Genomic DNA, 12,324 nt, shown 5'->3' with positions numbered 1-12,324 from the left:
CTGGTTCGAATCCAGGCTGTATCACATCCGGCCGTCATTGGGAGTCCCATAGGGCGGCGCACAATTGGTCCAGGTTTGGCCGGGGTAGGCCGTCATTGTAAATACGAATTTGTTGTTAACTGACATGCCTAGTTAAATAAAGGTTACATTTTTTATAAATTAAAAAATACATTGATTATATATGTTATTGTTGTACTCTTCTGGGAATCGAAAATGCATCAGGCAGTTAGTTATTCAACTCTATAAGTAGCCTTATCAAATACAAGGGAAGGGTCTTGTTTTCAAACGAAAAGCATAAATGTAGTGTAACCAGAATTTTATCTAATTGTGTTTCAATATTTTCGATTTTCACTAATATGTGAAATTAATTAAATATGTCCCCGAAATATGTTAGAGGCCAATTACATTGTAAAATCAACATCAGTTGTCCTTTCTCGATCCTAATACTGTTTGTGTAATATATGTAAAGGCTTTATCGTTACAAACAAACTAACCAAAGCTGATTTTCATGCTATTATTTAATTGATATTTATTAGAAAGCCGATGCTTTTAAACAGTTAAACACAGATACACACGAGACAAGAAACAGACCGTCAGGAAAAGCACAGTTAGCCATGAAAGACCGAAATAGGATGGATTTAGAGGTAGTATAAACATTGTATGCCGATAAATTAACATGTTTAAATTAATACAAATCTGGGTATGCATGTATAAATGAAAAACTTGTACACAGCATTTTCAAATAATAATACAAGCCGATTTTAATGCTGAACTATAAGAAATTGTGCTCACGAACGTTAATACATGTTTTTATGTAACATTTCGTTAAAATCTTGCATTATTACATTGATCAACACCAATAATTAACCAAATAACACAAATAACAAAACATTTTAGACAGAAAAAAAATACGTTCTCATTACATCAAAACAGATTCAAATAAATAAATACATTTGACAAAAAAAGTTATTTACAGTGTGTCATACAATACAGTCAAGTTGTGGTATTAAATATATTTCCAATAGTTATTATCTTTAAAAAAAAAAATGCTTTTGGAAGTGTCCTAGCAACGATTTTGAGCTCTAATCGAAACTTCTTCGGTACATTCTAGAATGCCACATTCTAATTCTATGGAATTGTTTTAGTTCCAGGGTCGATATTCTGGGTTCAGAACCGCCAGTCCTGTGTACGAGAAGTTCTCCTCCGTCAGTCTTTGCGTCCTGCAGTCCTTGGTGACTGAAAGCATCGTTGGTGTATCGTCCAAAGATCCGTTTACTGAGACGGTAGGGTGAACTGCGCTTTCTGAGAGGGGTCTTTCTGTCAATCATTTAAAAATGTTTTTTTACAATGAACATCCATATTAGGTAATTAATCAACACATAAGTACAGCCATATATTTCTGTATTTATCCTGTTTTTTTGGTTTTGCATTCAAGACATAGGCCTAGACCTTGGTACAAACGTGTCCTATTCCTTCAGTAGGCTATTTAGTGACAATCAAATCTTACTTGTGTGACTCTTCATGTGGTTCTTGAGTTCTGTCGCTTCTTGAAAGGTGCTTCTACACACGTCGCACGGGTAGGGTTTATCCTTGGCGTGGGTGCGCCTGACGTGACTGTCGTGCGCGGCGTGCGAAGCGAAGGCTTTCCCGCAGTGTTTACACTTGAAGGGCCGCTCTCCGGAGTGCTGGCGGATGTGCGTGCGCAAAATGCTGGAGGCAGTAAAGGCCTAGAGTAGAGAACATAGACGTTGGAGTGACACTCGTAGAACTAGAGAAAATGCACTCAGTAGTTCTGATAATATTTAGGTAACTGACTTTGTCTACTTTCAACAACGCGACAGACTTTTCATGGCAATAAATACAAAATGGTACCCAGGCCTGACATTTGAGTCAATTCGATTTCAAAACAGGCTACCTTATCATTTGGAGATTTTTAAAAACCTAGCAAGTAGATAACATTGTTAAACAGGGTTTTTGGGGTTAAACAACATGATTTAAGTAGGCTAGGCCTACATAAAAACCGAAGAGGAGGATCTCATATCCTACAAAACAACAAAGAAAACGTCTGTTCCTTTGAGAGCCGTAAATTCAGAGTGTAATCTCGGGGAGAGGGAGGAACAACAGGGTGGGTGTACATCTGGCGCTAATCACCATGGAAGTGTCTCGGTGGAGCGTGCCTGCAGGCTGCACGAGGAGACCATAACGAGGAGGCTCACGCCAAAATGCACCATTTAAAATGGGGGGGAAGCTTCTAAAATGGTGAGCTCGAACTCCATCGGGGTCTGACCTCACACGCCCACCGTGGATTGTACACACTCTCTTCCAAGCTTACCTTGTTACAGTACACACACACACACACACACACACACACACACACACACACACACACACACACACACACACACACACACTCTCTCTCTCTTCCATGCTTACCGTGTTACGGCACACACACACTCTCTCTTCCATGCTTACCGAGTTACGGTACACACACTCTCTTCCATGCTTACCTTGTTACAGTACACGCACTTGTAAGGGCGCTCTCCAGAGTGCACGCGCATGTGTTTGTTGAGACTGGAAGACTGAGAGAAACTCTTTCCGCACACTGAGCACTAGAAAGGAAGAGGAGAGGAATTAAGGATGATGAAATGGGGAGGGGGGGGGTAAGGAAAGACTACAGTACCCTTCACTTATAGATTATTATCATCTTTTGACACACAAAGAACATTTAAAAAAACAAAGATGGTGAGAAACAAAGACACAAGATGTGCAGGAGAGGTAAAAAAAAAAAATAGAAAAATAACTTAGGGGCTTCTAGAATGTAAGAGAAAAGTATACTTCAGACCCCTTGACTTATTCCAAATTGTATTGTATTACAGCCTGAATTCAAAATCAATTAAGTATATATTTTTCTCTCTCACCCATAATACCCCATAATGACAAAGTGAAAACATGTTTTTCGAAAATGTTGCTAATTTATTGAAACTTAAATACAGAAATATCTCATTTACATAAGTATTCACACCGCTGAGTCAATACTTTGTAGAAACACCTTCGGTGGTGATTACAGCTTTGAGTCGTCTTGGATATGTCTGTATCAGCTTTGAGTCGTCTTGGATATGTCTGTATCAGCTTTGAGTCGTCTTGGGTATGTCTGTATCAGCTTTGAGTCGTCTTGGGTATGTCTGTATCGGCTTTGAGTCGTCTTGGGTATGTCTGTATCAGCTTTGAGTCGTCTTGGGTATGTCTGTATCGGCTTTGAGTCGTCTTGGGTATGTCTGTATCAGCTTTGAGTCGTCTTGGGTATGTCTGTATCAGCTTTGAGTCGTCTTGGGTATGTCTGTATCAGCTTTGAGTCGTCTTGGGTATGTCTGTATCAGCTTTGAGTCGTCTTGGGTATGTCTGTATCAGCTTTGAGTCGTCTTGGGTATGTCTGTATCAGCTTTGAGTCGTCTTGGGTATGTCTGTATCAGCTTTGAGTCGTCTTGGGTATGTCTGTATCAGCTTTGAGTCGTCCTGGGTATGTCTGTTTCAGCTTTGAGTCGTCTTGGGTATGTCTGTATCAGCTTTGAGTCATCTTGGGGATGTCTGTATCAGCTTTGAGTCATCTGGATTTGAGGATTTTCTCCCATTCTTCCTTGCAGATTTTTTTCGAGCTCTGTTAAGTTAAATGGAGAGCGGTGGTGAACAGCAATCTTCAAGTCTTTCCACAGATTTTCAATGGGATTCCCAGTCTAGACTTTTGCTGCAGCCATTCAAGGACTTTCACATTGTTGCTCTGAAGCCATTCCAGCGTTGCTTTGGCTGTGTGATTGGGGTTGGAACATAAATCTTCACCCCAGTCTAAGGTCGCCCCAGTCTAAGGTCGCCCCAGTCTAAGGTCGCCCCAGTCTAAGGTCGCCCCAGTCTAAGGTCATTTGCACTCTGAAGCAGGTTCTCGTCAAGGATTTGCTCCATTCATTGTTCCCTCTATCCTTACCAGTCTCCCAGTCCCTGCTGCTGAAAAGTATCCCCATAGCATAAGGCAGCCACCACCATGCTTCACGGTAGGGAGGGTGTTAGTCGGGTGATGAGCTGTGCCTGGTTTTCTCCAGATAAAGTGCTTTCCATTCAGGCCAAAGAGTTACATTTTTGTCTCATCAGACCACAGAATCTTTCATTCATGTGGATTTTTTTACAAACTCCAGGCGTGCTGTCATGTGCCTTTTTCTCAGGAGTGGCTTCCGACTGGCCACTCGCCCATAAAGCCCAGATTGGTGCAGCGCTGTAGAGATTGTTGTCCTTCTGGCATGTTCTCCCATCTCCACCAAGGGAACTCTGTAGTTCTGTCAGAGTGGTCATTGGGTTCTTTGTCCCCTGCCTGACCAAGGTCCTTCTTGCCCGGTTGCTCAGTCTGCTCGGACGGCCAGCTCTCTAGGCAGAGTCTGGGTAGTTCCATATTTGTTCCATTTCCCAATGATGCTCTTGGAAACTTTCAACACTCTAGAAATTATTTTATACCCTTCCCCCAGATATATGCCTCATCACAGTTCTATCTCAGAGATCTACAGACAGTTCCCTGGGCTTCATGGTTTAGTTCCTGCTCTGACATGCTCAGTCAACTGTAGGACCTTAGATAGACAGGTATGTTTCTAAATTATGTCCAAACAATTTAATTGGCCATAGGTGGACTCCAATCATGTTATAGTGGCATCTCAAGGATGATCGAAGGAAATTGGATGCACCTGAGCTCAATTTGGACTGTCATAGCAAAGGGGTGTGAATACTTACGTACATGGAAATTATGTATTTCTGTATTTCAATACATTTGCAAACATAAAAAAAAGTGTGTCCACTTAGTCATTATTGGTTATTGTGTGTAGATGGGTGAGAAAAAACAAACAATTGAATCCATTTTGAATTCAGGCTGTAACACAATAGAATGTAGAATAAATCAAAGGGTATGAATACTTTCTGAAGGCTCTGTATACCTTATGTGGTCGGTGTTTCTCGTGGACGTGTAGTATATGGATCCTCAATCGGTCTCTCTTCTCAAACGACCTGTTGCAGAGGTGGCACGGGAACTTCCGGTCGCCCTGGTCCACGCAGCGCGTATACTTCAGATGCTTGTCTCTGTAGTATTGATAGGCGAACACTTTGCCACACCGATCACACTTAAAACCCTCTCCAGAATCTGAAATAGGAAAACATCAGGGAATGCCTTGGTAAATCGTAGTGGCGTCGTTGTTTCTAGAAATAAACACATTTGATACACTTATAGAATAGAATTAAGCAAAATCATACACGTGGTATACGGGCTGATATACCACGGCTGTCAGCCAATCAGCATTCAGGGCTCGAACCACCCAGTTTATATCAGAGAACGTAATGAGGCCCCAGTAGAGTGTATATGAATATATTAAACATGCAAATAGGTATGCATGAATAACGGGCCATATATGCCACCCACAAATGAAGTTCCCACTGGGAAAAATAAAATAATTATATTCTTTATGAACTGTCCTTACCTTCATGTGGAATCATGGTATTTCCCTCCTCCGGCGAGTCCTTCAGAGTGAGAGGAATCCCCAGGAACTGAACATAGCAGTCCCCGTACCAGACCAGTAGCTCCTGACCCGGCTGGACCTCCTTACAGGCCTCGTAGAAGATCTGTCCTTTACTCTGTACCGCGATCAAGTTCTGCTCTTCTGGGAAGCGTGCGCACTTCACTAGGGACATCCAGTTACCGGACGAGCCTCGGCCGTCAACAAAGTGACTCAACCCGCCGTTCTTGAACACCTGGATCAACGACATGTTGTTGTTACACTCTTAGAATTCCCCCCCCCGTATAGAACAAAAAATGGTTCTAATCGCTTGCTTCCTATATGGAACACCTATATAGAACCCTTTCACCACAGGGTTCTATATATGGAACACCTATATAGAACCCTTTCACCACAGGGTTCTATATATGGAACACCTATATAGAACCCTTTCACCACAGGGTTCTATATATGGAACACCTATATAGAACCCTTTCACCACAGGGTTCTATATATGGAACACCTATATAGAACCCTTTCACCACAGGGTTCTTTGATCAGAACCCCAAGGATGATTCATCACGGAACCAAAATTGCTTCTACACCTGCATTGCTTGCTGTTTAGGCTGGGTTTCTGTACAGCACTTTGTGATATCAGCTGATGTACGAAGGGCTTTATAAATACATTTGATTTGATTTTTATATAGAACCCTGTATGTTGCCATTTATGAATTATGGCTACTACTAATACATTTAAATATGTATAGCTAAGAATATAATATAATAAACAATGAAATAATGAACACCTGCATAGAACACCTGCACCTGCATAGTTTTTTAGATGTTGTTGTCATTACATACCAACATAGTTGGGAAATATGTACTGGTGGACCGGGACGTATTTGTTTGTTTGATTGAGGGCCCATGACAATCCTGGTAACAAGTCTGGCTGACTTCTTTATGGACCAGTACAGTACGGCTTGTTGTTGACTTACTGGTAGGCTTTTTGCAAGTTCAATCACTGTTCTCTTGCAGGTTCATGCTTGAATGGCAGTTACATTTTGAATTGACCAAAGGTTTTTATATAGAACCGTTTTTTTGTTTTTAATCTAAGAGTTTTTTTAACTTTCGTTAAATATATTATTTCCTCTTGCTAGCATTTAGTTAGCAACAGCATGAGGTATGAACCTTGCTGTTTGCCGCTCCGACCTCGGCAACAATGTTGTAACATGTGAATTCGATCTCCCCTCTGCCATAGAGAGGTAACCTGTCGGACGTCGTCAGTTAGTCATTTTTTCTAACCTGGCGAAATCATACCAGCAGCATCATTAATATGGATATAAATGTCAAATGCAAAACAGCTCAAACCAAATGAAAAGGGAGCTAGTTAGCTGACAGTCACCGTGATGTGACTGTGGTCGCTTTCTGTTAGCTGTTGTTTGCTCAAATCCACATTGCACTCTGGGTAGGGATAGAACTCTCAAGGTCCTATATAGGCCTAACCTTTTTTAGTAAAGGGTTCTTTCATTTCGTCCAAAGAAGCAACATGTTCGATATTAGAACTCCAAAGAACATTTTCTTTCCCTAAGAGCGCATATGACTATTATACGGCACAGAAGTTGATGTGGCTACAAATTGTTTAACTGCACAGGGGGTGATTTAATTGGAAATCAAGCATCTCCGTTTAGGCCCACATTTACGCACGAGTTTACTATTACGCACAGCTGGTTAATGGACAACATAAAACACAAAAGGTTTTTTAAAACGTTTATCTGACGATAAATAACACACACAAAATAAACATCATATAATAACTGACCTCCCACATCAGCGTGTTGTCGTCGTATGTTTTGATCTCGCTGGTATTGACCAGTTTCCCCTGAAATGGGCCGAACCGGGTTCCCTTGGTGATGGCGCTCTTCTCTGCGTAAACTCCGTAGTGGGACAAACTGCCGTAACTTGTCTGGTGGATAGATAACCCTGTAAGTGACATTTAAAAACACGTTAAACTTAACACCCTTTTACAAGTTCACAGAACGGGCGATAGCGAGAGAGAGATTACCTTCTGGAAGTCCAAGCGCCTCAGTTTCCAAGGTGAGTTGTTCGCTGTTGCAAACTGTTGAAGAGAATGTTGCTGGTCATCAATGGTGAACATTACAAATCAAACACAGACGGCTGACAATATGAGCTGGTTTCTCAGACCTAGATGAAGCCTCCTGGAATTGACAGTTTGGTTTCATGATATAGGTAAACCATAAAGTCCCAGCTAGAAATACTGATTAATTATCCAGCCCCAAGTGGTTGTTGCATCTTTTTTTAGTTTTTATTTAACATTTATTTAACTAGACAAGTCAGTTAAGAAAACATTCTTAATAACTGCCTACCGGGGAACTGCCTTGTTCAGAGGCAGAACGACAGATTTTTACCTTGTCAGCTCGGGGATTCGATCCAGCAACCTTTCGTTTACTGGCCCAATGGTCAAACCACTAGGCCACCAACCGCCCCGCATCTAACAATGTAAACTTCTTCCGAACATACTTTTGGACAGCTGAAGCTAGCACACACATTTTCCTTGAAGGAAATTAACTTTTGTAGTTTCGCCATCATTTCAAAAGGCTGTATCTGTCTACCTGAGTTCCCAAGCAGGGCTACTCCGGAGATGGCTTGGCCGGAATTCTGCTCCTGGCTCCGGGAATATCCATACAGCACCATGAAAAGGTCGTCCTCGCTGAAACTATAAGTGCGCGTTTTCTCCGGTGATAGTTCGGTTCCCCTGAGGTGGAATAAACTTTCTTTAGACGGTGAGGGAGCGGAGGACCTCTTGTTCGAGGCGGGACTGCTGAAGTCTGATAGGCCTACAGATAACGGGCCGGTGGCGTGCTCGGTCACCACCGCTGCCAGTTCCTCGTGCTTGGAGTAAATCGTGTGTCCCACTCCCGGCATCATCCGGTTGAAGTACGGGATGTGCGACACGTTAAAGATCTGCTCGTGAAGAACGTTAACGGCGGTGGCTTGGTGGCCGCCGTTGCCGAAGAACGAGGGTGTTCCGGTGGTGAAGTTGAACGGCATGACTGCCTGGGTGTCGGTAACTAGCCGTCCCAGAGACTTGAGCGGGTGAAGGAGATGCTGAGAGCTCCTGAAGATGTCCATGTAGTGGTGGGCTCCCGGTAGCGGGGCAGCGTAGTAACCCGAACCCCGGACAGGCTTGCTTTTGAGGGGGTTGGAGTGGAACGGCTTGTCCTTCACGGTGGGGATGCTGGATAGAGACATCACAGCAGGCGGGGGCGCAGAGCCAATCTGTGATGATTTGAATAGGAATAGTCGACGTTGTAGCGATTCGGCCTGGAGAGAGATGGAGGTGGAGAGATTTTAACTTTATTTCCAGCAATTACCTTAAATATTTTTCTCAATTTAAGTTTTATCTCTCAAGTTTATTTTCTAGATGATTATTTGAAGACTAATAAAGCAATTTCAAATAGGGAACATAATTAAATAAATTAGGCTACAATAATGGAATTTGGTAACGAACAAATTATGCATGCTTTTTAAAGGCCTACTTCCGCTCAAAATACATTTAAGAGAATACAATTAATTGTTGGTTAGTTATTAATTTTTTTAAGTCATCAATGTATTTCTGTCCAATCACAGGACTGCTGAACGAAATGCCAACATTGCTATAAGCCTGAATCATAATATTAATGTCAATTAACGAAAGGACAAGGTTGTAATTTCAATTATCGCACAATATGAAAATATCTTAATTTGCTTTCACCTATTATTGGCTATTAGAATAATACAACATCGTATTTCACCTATTATTGGCTATTAGAATAATACAACATCGTATTTCACCTATTATTGGCTATTAGAATAATACAACATCGTATTTCACCTATTATTGGCTATTAGAATAATACAACATCGTATTTCACCTATTCGCTATTAGCCGAATAGAAATATTATATGGCTACAGCAATTTAACAAGATCGAATTTCTGCAGGAACGGATAGTTCCAAAATCTTAAAACTAATTATATTAAAAGTCATACACGTATTTTTCGTCACTTAACGTATTCCTAAATTTGAGAGCACTGATTTTTTTTTTTTAAACCAAACTTACTGCGTTCACAGCACTTACAATCTACAATAACTATAAACAAACAGCCGTTTGGGCATTTTTTCCAGTTCGCAAAACACCCAGTTGACGTTCGTCAATATCTTTAATTTGGTGCCTGAGTCTGCAGAGTAAACTACTTTAAATTGATGCTGGACTGTGCATCCCTGTAAACGAGTAGTATGAGTTGTAGGGGCCGTGCCCCCCCCCCCCCCCCCCCCCCCCGTCACAGGGCGGGTAGTGGGTGGGTGGTAGCCAGCAGTAACTGAGACAAATCAGGGTCATGACACCCAAATTAAAGAACACCAGGTCAGCGGTAGAGGTCAACATTAATGAAGCTATCGCAAGTCACAACTCCTTTAAAAAGCATTAGGGCGAGACCGGTTCAATGGCTATTAACAACCGGTTATAAGAGATAAATAAGATAAATGGATCATTTCTGCATCAAATTGCCTATAGAAATAGTGAAGGAAAGTGATGAGAAATTATTTAAAATGTTGCCTAATTACATAGGTCAAAAGCGATTTTACACATAGCAATATAGTCATATTTTAAAGCAGTTACATTTTTTTTGCGAAGGATCCATTTTAAAATCTGACTTACCTCAAAGGAGATTATTTATAAATCTGAAGTTCCCAATTTAAAGATTTTTTGTTGTTGTTGTCCAAAGACAAAAACACGAATATTTGGCTACAAGTGTGTGCCGCTTTATCTTGCTGATAGAATCCTATGAGGGTAACGTAGAGGAGAGACAGGAGCAGGTAGGATACCCTCCGTGTCTCTTTGTTGTTCCGGTGTATCTACTGAACTGAACGCTGTATACAGAACGGTTCATGGTACCGGACTCATAAAAAGGTCTCGAGATGCTGCACTCCTGCTATTGGTCAGAGAGTAGCTATGGTCACCCTGCTTGCGTCTCAAACCCCGGGAGGATTCCACCTTTTTTTACATTACAACCCCCCCCCACGCGCACGAACACAATACCGCCTTATTGGCGTCATCGAAAATGTTTAAAATAAACGTGTCCCAAAACCAATATTCTGGTAGGCCCATTGGTAAGGCTACAGTTATCCCAAACCCTATTGAGAGAAACAACTCATTTAAAATCGAATGTCAACTCGATTTATGTCCCCTCATTACTTCTTTTCGATAAATTTAGATGGGGATGGTTAATTAAGATAATGATGATTGTAACGAAGCAGCCTATAAAACATTTGTTTTCTAAAAATAAAAAGGTGTATGCTGAAATCCTATGTAGCCTAATATTTGATTATGTTGCTTGCTTGTAATCATTCCGAAATATTTAATTTAAATAAAAGTGACCGTAAATTGCTGTTATTATGCCACTGGAAAATAAATCTGTAAGTGTTTGAAGTACAAAACGAACAAATCTAATGTTAGAACCATTAATAATTTAATCCTCATTCATTTACAAAACAGCATCACGCAAGAGCTGATAAAACGAACAATTCAAACAGGGCAATATGGAAACAGATGTGTGTTGATTTGTTAAACGGTTAAATAACGTTAGCACCACTAGCACCCATCCCAGTCACACTTCATTCCTTCCCCGTGTCCCAGTTACTCACAGTACTGAGTCGCATCGCAGCTGTACTAACGCATCGTCCAATCTAAACGCATCGTCCAAATAATCGTCCAATCTAACGCATGCGTTCAACAACTTGCAAAGTACGTGACAAACACTCAACGCAATTAGCTTTCAATTACATCAATTTGAATAATATCTCCACTTTCAGGATCATCCTTCTTTTGGCATCTAAACACAAAACACAATCGTATTAAAAGTGTATTTGTTATACACACAGAGCATGTCATACTGTAGGCTACACGGTAAGACAACGAAGCGCTTTCTTGCAAACTCTCCCCTCAAACAGTGCAGTATCTATAAAAACACGATTCAATAATATAGCGGAACTAGATTCAAATGTTGCAGTAACAATTCTTTATTTACAATGGTATTATTCAACATCAAAATTGCAAATAGCATCAGCGAAGCCTTATTAGTTGACAACTTGCATATAACTGTGTTTAAACTTCTGCCGGCATATCTAACTTTTGCATAAAATGCTCAACACTAAAGATTACAAACGTTGACGCGTGAGTGACGGGTGGAACGAGCGAACAAACAGTGCGATGTTTCTTGTGAACAACACAGCTGGGAAATACATCTCAGAGCAGCGCGCAACACTGTAAACTTTCTTTCTCCAGAAAGTTCATAGAATATATTACATATTGCTTCAATATCCCATTGCATCATCTTTTTTTTCTTCTTCCATATAGCAGACTGACAACAGTTGGGGGAGAGGAGGGGTATGAAATTATACAAATAATACAGCCTTCAACCAATCACAGATAAGAAAGAGAGAGACTGCTTGTCTCAGCAACTGAGATGTGTTGATGAATGATGCCCCCCCCCCCCCCCCCCCATTCAATAATGTACATATTCACAATACAAATATGATACAGATAGCTTTAAAATATACAAGGAGAACAGACAATCTAAGGCAATATGCTAGTTTTTTTTTTTTTAGCATTTCAAGGGTTCTTGCATTTTAGCTCTAAGAAAACTGGCAGACAATACAAAAACAGGGCATTGAAAAAAAAAATCTCCCAGAGGAAAGGTATAGAGAGGAATTATTTTGTTGTAAATTGATTTATATTCACTGCCTGT

General features: G+C 40.9%; 1 protein-coding gene across 2 annotated transcripts; it reads right to left on the bottom strand.

Annotated features, from left to right (window-relative positions):
• Positions 1–512: 512 nt before the first annotated feature.
• On the bottom strand, positions 513–9,819 carry LOC120050915 (PR domain zinc finger protein 14-like). 2 transcript variants are annotated; one of them, XM_038997441.1, is made up of 9 exons: positions 9,372–9,819; positions 8,150–9,291; positions 7,582–7,635; positions 7,339–7,499; positions 5,505–5,775; positions 4,968–5,170; positions 2,508–2,609; positions 1,508–1,727; positions 513–1,317 (listed from the first exon to the last, which is right to left on the bottom strand). In XM_038997441.1, the coding sequence occupies exons 2-9, from the start codon at positions 8,787–8,789 to the stop codon at positions 1,142–1,144; spliced, it is 1,827 nt and encodes a 608-aa protein (XP_038853369.1). In that variant the 5' UTR covers positions 8,790–9,291; positions 9,372–9,819; the 3' UTR covers positions 513–1,141. The 2 variants fall into 2 exon arrangements, with proteins under 2 accessions (XP_038853369.1, XP_038853368.1); XM_038997440.1 differs by having other exon boundaries at positions 8,150–9,411; positions 9,452–9,819.
• Between the last annotated feature and the right edge of the window lie 2,505 nt (positions 9,820–12,324).

Source organism: Salvelinus namaycush, chromosome 7 (genome assembly GCF_016432855.1).
Source record: "Salvelinus namaycush isolate Seneca chromosome 7, SaNama_1.0, whole genome shotgun sequence".
Lineage (NCBI taxonomy): Eukaryota > Metazoa > Chordata > Actinopteri > Salmoniformes > Salmonidae > Salvelinus > Salvelinus namaycush.
This window is presented reverse-complemented; position numbering and strand designations above follow the sequence as displayed.

Excerpts from the sequence above, each read along its gene's own strand:
- LOC120050915 (XM_038997441.1), bottom strand. The coding sequence starts at position 8,789 with ATGTCTCTATCCAGCATCCCCACCGTGAAGGACAAGCCGTTCCACTCC. Across the intron at positions 7,500-7,581 it reads GGCGCTTGGACTTCCAGAAG|GGTTATCTATCCACCAGACA; the intron begins GTAATCTCTCTC and ends TGTCACTTACAG. Across the intron at positions 1,318-1,507 it reads CCACATGAAGAGTCACACAA|AAAGACCCCTCTCAGAAAGC; the intron begins GTAAGATTTGAT and ends AATGATTGACAG.